The sequence below is a fragment of the Lolium perenne genome, unplaced genomic scaffold (assembly GCF_019359855.2).
Source record: "Lolium perenne isolate Kyuss_39 unplaced genomic scaffold, Kyuss_2.0 unplaced99, whole genome shotgun sequence".
NCBI classification, from domain to species: Eukaryota; Viridiplantae; Streptophyta; class Magnoliopsida; order Poales; family Poaceae; genus Lolium; species Lolium perenne.
In genome coordinates this window covers 38,217-48,874 of record NW_027249057.1, presented here as the reverse complement: position 1 = coordinate 48,874, position 10,658 = coordinate 38,217, and the positions used below count along the sequence as shown (strand labels likewise).

The 10,658-nt window shown below is 43.8% G+C and overlaps 1 protein-coding gene across 1 annotated transcript; it reads right to left on the bottom strand.

The window, feature by feature from the left end:
- Positions 1-1,037: 1,037 nt before the first annotated feature.
- LOC127318757 (paired amphipathic helix protein Sin3-like 4) lies at positions 1,038-10,028 on the bottom strand. Its single transcript, XM_051349235.2, has 22 exons — positions 9,755-10,028; positions 9,499-9,651; positions 9,030-9,306; positions 8,755-8,916; positions 7,900-8,176; positions 7,560-7,693; positions 7,349-7,424; positions 7,201-7,230; positions 6,864-7,117; positions 6,566-6,720; positions 5,124-5,251; positions 4,750-5,004; positions 4,066-4,620; positions 3,620-3,705; positions 2,970-3,428; positions 2,796-2,899; positions 2,570-2,708; positions 2,334-2,486; positions 2,075-2,235; positions 1,882-1,993; positions 1,511-1,685; positions 1,038-1,380 (listed from the first exon to the last, which is right to left on the bottom strand). The coding sequence occupies exons 1-21, from the start codon at positions 9,802-9,804 to the stop codon at positions 1,530-1,532; spliced, it is 3,876 nt and encodes a 1,291-aa protein (XP_051205195.1). The 5' UTR covers positions 9,805-10,028; the 3' UTR covers positions 1,038-1,380; positions 1,511-1,529.
- Positions 10,029-10,658: the final 630 nt, after the last annotated feature.

Below are 10,658 nucleotides of genomic sequence, written 5' to 3'. Positions count from 1 at the left end.
TACATAACAATCAAAACAGATGAACATGGGAAGTCATAGGGTGTGCCTAGCCGAAAACAGCATTATTCGTTAGATCCAAACGTTCAATATTTTCAGAAACTAAAGTATTTCCACAATACTTCAAAAAAAATAGAGCTCCCAAAGGAGGCCTAAATTGAATTACTGGGTGCGCAAAAATACTATACCCAATGCAAGATCTCTTGGTCTCGACATCGCAAGCGCAGCAAGGACGTTGTGCGGGCAGAGAGGGCTTGAAGTTGGCCGGCTGAAGGAGACGATGAGGGAGACCACTGGCTAAAACGATGACGATGTCACCCGGACGTAGCTCCAGATGCAAAGGTGGATGGAGCGCTCCGGCGTCTGTGTGAACGAGAGAGAGAGAGAGAGAGAGAGAGAGAGAGAGAGAGAGAGAGAGAGAGAGAGAGAGAGAGAGAGAGAGAGAGAGAGGGAGAGGGAGAGGGAGAGGGAGAGAGAGGGAGAGGGAGAGGGAGAGGGAGAGAGAGAGGGAGAGAGACGGTTCGTGGAAAACTGGCTGGCAACAATTCCTCAATTCCACACGAATATCCTTACCCTAGCTTTGGGTTCAGGCGTTACATCCCTCAAAACGCATGGGTAAATGGGACATTTCATTCAGTTCAATATTTTCCCCCTTGCGCCAACTCGGGCTGCCCATTTTGACAAATTTCGGATATATGGGTCCCAAATGTGCAGGACCACAATTCAGATGCAGATGCATTTTTTAACCGCAATCCGAAACATCCATTTGCATCGGCCCGTTGGAGATATGCCTAGGGAGATGTGGCAAGGGAGCTATCCGTGCCATGCGAGAGAAGTGTCCGTGCGACACAAGCGAGGGGCATCCGGTGCCTAGCGAGCAAGGGTAAAAATGGAAACACGGAAAACTTCATAACGTGGCAAAAATTGACCTACGAATCCCAAAACGTCTTATATTTTGAAACGGAGGGAGTATCTAGCAAGGAGGCACAACAACCCAAGGAAAACCTAATCAACAGCGGGGCAACTCGAGCTCACAGATATAACGACGTCCCCAAGGCAGATTAGCATGAGTCATTACATAGGCAGATTAGCATGAGTCATTACATACTAGTGCCCGATGACACATCTCCAGTAAAGCAAAACATACGGACAATAACAGTGATCAGTTAACGGGATAAACGACATCCTGGGTGTTAATATATACACATTCCGAACACAATCAGGTCATTTAAGTTCAGCCTAATGCATGCTTTGGTATTTACCAGCCCCAGCCCCAGATGTTTGCTTCCAAAGGCTGTTTGTTCCAAAAGGTTGGGAAGACACGGTTTCCCACCACATTTCTATCGAAGCACGTCAGTGTCGTCTTCAGATTAGATACCATGGCTGCAAAAAGAAACATCATGGCAGTATTGTAAAATACATGTCAACAACTGTAATAAAGATATGGCACAGTACAATCTAGTCGTGCATATTTAGTGATGCATGTCATTGTATGTAAGCTAAAATAAATTACCAGAATCTGCCGCATGGCCCTAGGGCCTGGAGAGGAATCTATGGAATCGTTGTGCTTTTACAGCATCAGCTGCCTTCGCAATATCGGCCTTGCCAGGTATGGTTCCGATAGATGAAACTCGCCTCCTCTTTCTTACACGGAACAGAAAATCTTCTGTATCGAGGACATACGATGCCTGCATATATGATGCCATACATCACTGGTTAATTAAATACTCCAAAATTGTAGCAAAACATGGCATGGTCGATGGACAAAGTGCGATCACAATCAGCAAAAAATTCAGTAGTGTAAACAAAATAGCAAACAGTGATGGCAAAATTCAATATTACATCAGATCAAGTTCAATGCTCACACTGAAATGTATGTAGTACCTTTGAGGATTTGCAGGATATCTTGTGTTCGAGGCCATTACTGACCCTGAAACCATCCATGGCCTCCAAGGAAGCCTGAATGTCATCGTTGCCCCCATGCTTCCGCTTATTCCTGGGAAATTAAAGTGAGGTCAGCCCATGAAAAGAACAAGGCGAAAGCAAAGGCCCCAGTGGTGCGATACCAGAAAAGTACCTCTCGAGGAAGACATCATCACATATATTCATATCTGAACTCGACAAGTAATCATCGTAGAGATAAGACGAAAAATTTGGATCAATCGAGACTGCGGTTACTTCAGGCTTTTCATGCCCATAGTCCATGAGCTGGATAGATAATCTTGTAGGGTCTGAGCGCTGCAAATTACAACAGGAACGGTGGATGAGTTGGTACAACACTATTAGTCCTCTGCAAATGTACCCCATAGGATACTTGATTATGTAAACAAACTTACCCGTTCAAATCGATATATGCTCTCCTCATGGAGAATAACCCGAGCATTCTCGTGATAAACTAGATCAAAGAACCTTCCAGGAGACCTGGACTTCTCATATATGTAAAGCTGGAGCAGCTTGTTATCCATTTCATCAGATGCTACCGCTTGAAGCTGAAGACATAGGAAAATCAATATTGTAGGCACTAGGCAGTACATGATATTAGCAGATCCGCTAGTTAGGTAGGGCGACTTGCCTGCTTCACAACTTTGTATATCAGCTTATCCAACGTAAAAAGAACATATGACTGAGTCCCGATGATAGAACGGCAGTCATCCTCAAACTTGGTGTTGTCAGAAGAACCATCAAGCAAGTTATAAAGTGCACTCATAAACCTGCATGCATTAATAATATACATTAGCTATCCATCACGTGGAGGAAAGGTTCCAACAAAATGGAGCAGAGTGGCGGAGTATTGTTACTTTGAATATTGGTGTGGGGAGTTTGTATCCTTGGAGGAGGTTCTCCACTTCTTTTCGGTTGTAGAAGAGTTTGTCTTAGCTGATAGTATTCTCTCATATAAGATCTACAATTAATACAAGTTAGCCAAGGGGCATCAACCATATAGGAAAATGGCATGTATACAAATGACTAACCTGGTGTAGCCTGAAAAGAACATAAAATGAATCATTTCCATAAAATATGCGTGAAAACTTCTCCTCGCGATCATGTAAAACAGTGGGGACATGCTTGGCAAGTGGTTTAACTGCGTTTTCTGAAATTGGCAGTGATATTCCTCCATCGGCATCATGTGCCTCTGTGTTTCCCTCTGCCTCACCCTCACTTTCCTCCTTGGCATCAGGATCATCGTGATCAACATCCTCTTCATCCTCGTGATTTTCTCGAGAACACTCATCACCATCACCAGATTCGCTACCAGAGGCATCCTCGCCAGCCTCAGATGCATTTTCACTGTCTTCCATAGATCTCTGGGCACTTTCCTCACCTTCGTCGTCCACATCAGCACCATTCTCTCCATCTACAGCTACATTAGGAGATAATTCTCCCTCTTCTCTTTCAATCTTTGAATTCTTATGAGGTCCAGTTTCTCCTCTCTGTTGAAATGAGAATACAAATTAACATAAGCAAAGCATGAGTTTCTTGAATTCAGTTTCATGGTATGCATTGATAAAACTGCGACCAATAAGAATCAACTAAACCACAATGTAAGCAAAGGCATGAAAATGAACACACAAAGCTAAGAGTCAGAGTAAGATGGTGAATAAATCCAGTTCAAGAAACGTACCCCTGTAGAGGGAATTGCCTCATTGCCACCCATAGCTTCAACCACAGCCTCACCTCCAGAGAAATTACTTCTATAAGTACTAGTACCTAACAGGCCAAATTTAACCACTGAGAGTTAGCTAACAAAATCATACTCCCTCCATCCCAAAATATAAGGCACACTTTTTCCAGTCTTTGATGCACAACTTTGACCACTAATATATATACAAAATTATATGGTTTCAGTAAATGGCATCGTTGCATTCATCTTGCAAATATCTTTCACTTCATATATATTTATACAAAAAAATTGGACATATTATGAGTTCAAATCATAGTCAAAGTTATAAGTTGTTGACCAGCAAAATTTAAGGGCACCTTATATTTTGGGATGGAGGGAGTAGTAAATAAGCTACGCTAAAATGTACCTTAAAAATGTAAGCTCCATATTTAACAGACAGCACAAACCTGATGTAAGCTCCAAATTTGTTCTACGCTGATTCTGTTTAGTCTGAGAAAGGTGGGCACTCTCCACTGACCTTTTGGTGGAAATGTTTTGTCCAGATGGCCCCTCACCTCTGTGAACAGCTCGATCAGCATCATGGAAACCATTTTGAGCATCTTCTGTAGCTCCATTCGCCAATGAAGCACGAGAAGATTGCGCTTGTTCCTTTGGAACGCTTTCGTCTCCATCAGCTTGCTTAACACTAGCTGTAGGGGTTCGGCTCTTGAGTTTTACCAAACCTGCATTTTCGGCACAACCAGCTCGGGGCTGAACTCCCAAAATAGGTTCCATGAATGTTGTCCAGGTTCTCATCACTTTGTCGACTTGATCTGCCGAACTACAGACTTCTCCACAAGAGTACTTGATGATCTGATAAACATCTTCATGAATTTCTGAATCTACATACTCAAATGACATATTGGGAACTATTGGCCGCCTATTCCCAGCAGCAATAGCAAGAAGCACATCATCATCCTTCCTTTTCTTATCATTAATTTCCTTGATCTCCGACAATAGAGCTGTACAAGGGGTAGAAAAGTAGTTCAAAAAACACAGATGTAAAACAAGGGTGCAAGGCATACATGATGATTCAGTTGCGGTACCAGGAAGGCAGGAACAACATACATATACACATCATAAATGCATACCTTTTGTGCTCAGATTCTTCGAATCTTGTTGTTTGAAATAGAAGCTGCGATGGTCAAGGGACTTGTGATAATTCTTGGCATATATTTCAGCCCAAACTCTATTAAAATCTGACCGGCACCTTGACCATTCGTCCTGTTTTTGCTTAAGCCTAGTTAAAATAACTGGCAACGCCACGCTAGCATTTTTGCGAAGAACATCCATGACATCAAGGCCATGGTCACCATATAACCGTTCTATACACCTCAAATTCAAAGCTGTCAAAAGCACATAGAATCCAATTTATAAAAAATTTGTTCAACCATAAGAGAGCAGTAAAAATATATACAGCAAAAGAACTACAATACATGTCCAACACATGCTGCCAGATGCTTACAAGTCAAATGTTCATCGATGCGTATAGGGTTGTCTGATTTGATTGAATTGTCTTGCATCTTTTCTATTAACTCCTCAACACGCTTGATCGCCACATTAACAGATTCCAACAGCATGTCCAACTCAAACCTAAAAAGAATTTCAAAGGGTAATTATCATCCACGAGCTACTTAAAATGGAAAGATATTCTGTGGAGCAGTGCTATTCTGGTTAATAGGTGATACAATGCCAGAGAAGAAGAAACACAAAGTGTGATATACTCCTTCAAGTACAAAAACAGCGACACTTATTATAGATCGGAGGGAGTAGCTGTTATAAACACATTTCCGGCCTATTGTACTGATGATGTCGCAACAGCAATAGCAGCGTATAGCCGCCCCTGTCGGACCCGATGCACTTATTTCCATATATAGGATAGCCAAGTTTGTTAAGTCAGCATCAGACGTGGCATGGTTTGGAAAAAATCCGAAAAATTTCCCAAAAACCATTTTCCTCTTCCCGAGTTAAGAGCTACACTGAGATGGATGGGAACAGGCACCCATTAAGGAATCGCCTAAGTGTTATGACATGACAGCTGAACAAATGTGGGCATGAATATAAATCGTGACTACAAGCAGACTCTGGTTACGCACAATCAACTTATTTCTGATAGGAATCCAGCTTCTACTGCATACAAATTATCGAAGGGGTTTTCTGCATGTTTTGTTGCTGTGTGGTTACTACTGAACATTTGGGGTGTGGACTACTGTACTCTCTAACTTCCTACTGTGCTGGATTCTGCATCTCTTTCAGGTAGTGAGTAGCTTTTCATTTTCGTCAGTATTGTGGGTGCATGACAATTCATGGAAGGAATGATGCCTGTTTCCGAAACAAAATTCATCATGACCCCGCAGTCGGCAGTTGTATTCCTGCCACTTGATTGACTTTTGGCTAACATGCAACACAAAAGAACAAAATTCTTCAATGGGGTCCCAAGGATCTCTTGCAATTGGCAAATGGCATATGTAGTGTTCAAAAGCAACAGGGCGGCATCATGATGGTGCGGCAGTAGTTAATTTTGGATGCTTGGTATAGAAACGATGATCCATGGAAGTTTTTGTTTTGTCTCTACTTTCCGTGCAATGTTACGATTTTCCTTTTGGACAAGATTGTGCGCAGCCTGAGGTTAAGGTCCTAGTGTTAGGGTGGAGATTTTTTTCTGTTGATGCAGTCAGCGGATAAAATAGCCTGCCAGTTAGATTGGTTCTTTCCATTTCTTGTGTGGATTTAATCTTGTAGTACCACTTTGGTTTCATTAACTAAACCAGAATCATGCTGTTATAAAAGAAAAACAAATGGATAGTGAACCTATAGATTGTGCCCTTTGCTAATATATATGATTGTGCACTTTGCTAATAGGTGCTAGCAGTTAGATACAATCAAACACGAAACATAGTCCAGAACCTGTCGTCTTCACATCTAAACAAGCTTTCTTCATACTGATTCTTCCGCATGTGTTTGAATGAATAGTCCTCACTTCCTGAGGTCACTGATACCCAGAGATCGTTGAGCAGAGAGACTCCAAGGTCGGTTCTGGAACTTGAAGAAGGTATAGGGTACTGAAATAAATAAATAAATAAATAAATAAATAAATAAATAAATAAAGGAAACATGAGACATTGTGGACATCATTGTAAGACAGAAATGTCTCAGGGACTAAAAAGGAGAAAGAAAATTATTCCAATAAGTTGAACCAGCTTACATTTTTAGGCAAAAGTCGGTAACTAGGAGTACACCGCTGACAATTTGAGAGGTCAAGCTCCGATATTGGCTTGCCTAGGTACTTCTCTTTGCTAGAGAATGCAGGAGCTTTGTGGGTAGCACCATCCTTAGACACTTTATCAAGCCTTTGTCGTTCGTTTTCACTTGGTTTTTCATTATCTCTCTCCCTGTCCTCCCCTGCACGCCCTTTATCTCTCTCTTTTTCCAATGTCTTCGTTGTTCGTGATGTTTGCCCTTCATTAAAGAAAACTAGTATTAAAAGTCTCTACAGAGTGTAACAAGTGAAATTATAAACTTCAGAGTAAGAGATGGCTTACTTTTACTGATGACTCCATCTAGAAAGCCATCTACAGAGTAAAAGAACTCTTTAGAAATGAAAAATAAACACAACATAATAAAATGTGGTACAGAGAAAGTGCATTCAACAAACTTAAATACACAAGTACATTAATGTATGTGGCCAACCTATATTTTCGCACTGTTCCAAGAACTCACTAAAACCATTCATAAGATCTGGACAGCGCTGAAGCATGTCATTTACCTGAAAAAATAAGGCAAAGCTATCCATGTTCAAAGACATAACATACGTTTATCCACTGGTTAGGTGTCTCACAAACTTTTCAGATCATTAGCTAAGATTTGGAATTCGTCTTAAGAACACATCGATCTAGCTTACCAGATTTTTCAATTCACTTCTTGTAATTATTTCCTGGCTGTATATGTGAAGGCATTTCAAAAACTCCTGGTAAGCTTCAGGCTCAAGCTTCTCCTTTACTTTCTCGCAGAAGTGGAGCTCTTGCGTGTACACACCTGATTTTAAATTAAAGAAATGAATCTATAAATCAAAGAGGAAGGACTGTGTAGGGCATTACTAATTTGAAGCTGAACAGAAGCACAAGATAGATTTTAAAAAATAATAGAAACCAACAGAACTACAAGGCAATGGTGATGCCACAATGCACATATATCCGTACGAATTGACATCTTAATATTGTTCAGCATGGCCAGGTACTCACTTTTGTGTGCATCGTTATCATTGTACGACGAAGCAGAGATGCTAGCCGCCCCTTGGTGTGTATCAGCCTCCAGCTTCTTTGGGAAAGTTTTGCGCCTGAGTTGTCCTCCATCCAAGTCTTTGCTGTCATATTCACCATCCTTGTCATGATATCTTCTATCCCGATCAATCTTATGACCCTTTTCTTTGTCGACACGCTTCCTATCGGGGCCATGCTCAAGATCAGGGCGATCAACACTGGTGTCACGTTCAGCCGTTAACGGACAAGGCCTCTCCCTCTGGAGAAAGAGAAAACCACAAGTCAGCATAGAGCATTTGTGGCTGATGAATGAGTGAATTGCTACAGCATTGATGTCCAGGAGTATACAACTGTATATGTGGGAATAAGTGCCTAATAGAGGCTGTGGTTTCCACTTTCTACTTTATAACTTTCTATCTATAACTGTGAAGCCATGGAGGAGCCAACGCCAGGTAGTAATACCCAGTGATCCTAAATCCCATATAACTTCATCATCGGTATTAACAATTAGGCGAGCATTCACAAACGAAGACAGATAACAATAAGAGTGGCACATGTCCATGTTTACCTTAATGCTCTGTCCAGGAGTATATGCTGGAATAAGAGCCTAAACAATTATTTGATAAATTTAATATCTACATCTGTACAGCCATGGAGGAGCCAGTGCCAACTAATATCCAGTGATCCTAAATCCCATGTAAGAACTCTCAACTCTTTCATGGGTATGTTTCATTCAGGTACAGAAAATAGTCCTACAGAAAAAGGCGCTAACTATACAATTACACGAGCATTCAGAGTTGAACACAGATAACGACAAGTGGTACATGCTATGTTTACCTTAATGCTCTGTACTTTCCTATCAGGAGGCATTACTTGGGTCTTGTCGTCATCCTGTTTGACGGAAACACCCTTCAAGACATGCGGGGCAGTCGACGTATCAGGCAAGAAATGCTTGAACTCCTCGAGCAAGTCAGCATGGTCGCAGAAGAGCGTCGCAACCTAGAGAGAGAAAAAAAACAGGGAGTTCATTGGTGTTGGCATGTAGTGTGTAGATACAAGCATATCTATGAATACGTGGGCACCAAACGACGCAAGGTAGGTTACTTATATACCTCCTGGTATACGTCCTGGATGGACTTGTTGTGCATGCGGTACATGTTGAGTATCCCCAGGAACGCCTTGTACACAGTCTCCTCGTGCTGGAACCGGGCCTTAATCTTGTTGACGAAGCTGATAGCCTCGGTGAAGTCGACGGGCTTCTTGTCGCTGTCAAGGTCCTGGAGCTTGATGGCGAATCCCTTGGGCAGGAAGGCGTTGAAGCCGAGGATGAGCTCCGGGTAGCCGCTGAAGAGGGTCTTGACGCGGATGATGACGCCTGCAGTGTCGATCCTGTGCACAAAATCAAACGCAGATACAGGAATGAACATGGTTATAATACATGTATATCCTCGAAAGGAATGGATGTTTCCTTTTTTTTTAACTAGCGAAATGGACGGTGAAGGTAACGATGGCTATTGCAGTAGTAGGTAGTGTGGTACAGGGGAGGCGGGGAGAGAGGATGGAGAAGGGAGGGATAGAGACCTGGTGGATTTGAAGTCGCGCATGACCTCGAGGAACTCGTCGTACTTGGCGCGGTTGTCGTGGAACTTGTCCTTGACGGCCTTGAGGTAGGTGAGGGCGTCGTTGGTGGTAAGCTTCTGCGCCGACGCCGGCGACGGCGGAGACATCCTGGAGCTGCGGCGGGCGGAGCAGGGTCAGATCAGGAAGAGGGTGGGAGGGAATGGAATGTGACCATGGATGGAACTCAAGGAAGGAAGGAAGGAAGGGGGGTACTTACGGATCGGATCGCGGGACGACGTTGTTGGGGCGCTTGAGCTGAGACCCCATGGGCGGGCGGGTCGCAACGGCCGGGTCAGCTCATCCGGCGGCGGCGGCGGCGGCGGCCGGATCCACTCGGCGCAAACCCTAGCAGCAGCAGCAGAAGCAGAAGCAGCAGCCCAGCGAGGGAAACGAGGGACGCGCGACAGACAGGGGAGAGGGTGGAAATGGGGAACGAAATACGAACTGATACGATCCCTGCTTCTTTCTCTTCTCTGTTTGTGATGATGAAAAGTGAGCGACGAAGCACACCGACCACCGGCGCTCATGTGGGTCGTCCAATCCTGGATGACCTCACCACCGCCAGATGTTAAGAGGCAATCTCCAACCGTGTCCCTCGAACAGCGCCTGATCGAATGTTAGGAGGACGTGTTTTCTTCACGTCGTGTTTGTCGTGTTTGGATAACGTAGCTTCCCAGCCGCGTCCCCAAACATAAATTTAAATAGTTTATATTTAAAAGAGATCGTTTCCACGCGATCATATTACAGACCGGTGGCGCAAATTGAACATAAATTATAAAAAGGGGTTCGGCGACGCCGACGATGCATCATGAGTCGACGTAGGCTCGTCGACCTCGTCGTGCTCTGTCCGGTCTGCCTGCTCCATCGCCGACTCTAAGGCCGACACCGATGCAGATGCCGATGTCGATGCCGCCGACGCAAGTGTACTAGCAGACGCTGTCGCGGACGCGCCTGCTGGTGTTGGCTTTGCTTCCGGGGGTGGGGTTACTGCCGCTGCCACGGCCGCCGCCATTTTGGTTTCGATGTCGTCGAGGATCTGCCTTTGTAAAAGTTGTGCACCGCCAGCGTCCAGGGAGACATTCCAGCTGCCGAGGCGGTCAACAGGGAGAAGTCCTCCTTGC

Excerpts from the sequence above, each read along its gene's own strand:
- LOC127318757 (XM_051349235.2), bottom strand. The coding sequence starts at position 9,804 with ATGGGGTCTCAGCTCAAGCGCCCCAACAACGTCGTCCCGCGATCCGAT. Across the intron at positions 2,236-2,333 it reads GCATATATCGATTTGAACGG|CGCTCAGACCCTACAAGATT; the intron begins GTAAGTTTGTTT and ends TGTAATTTGCAG. Across the intron at positions 1,686-1,881 it reads TATCCTGCAAATCCTCAAAG|GCATCGTATGTCCTCGATAC; the intron begins GTACTACATACA and ends TCATATATGCAG.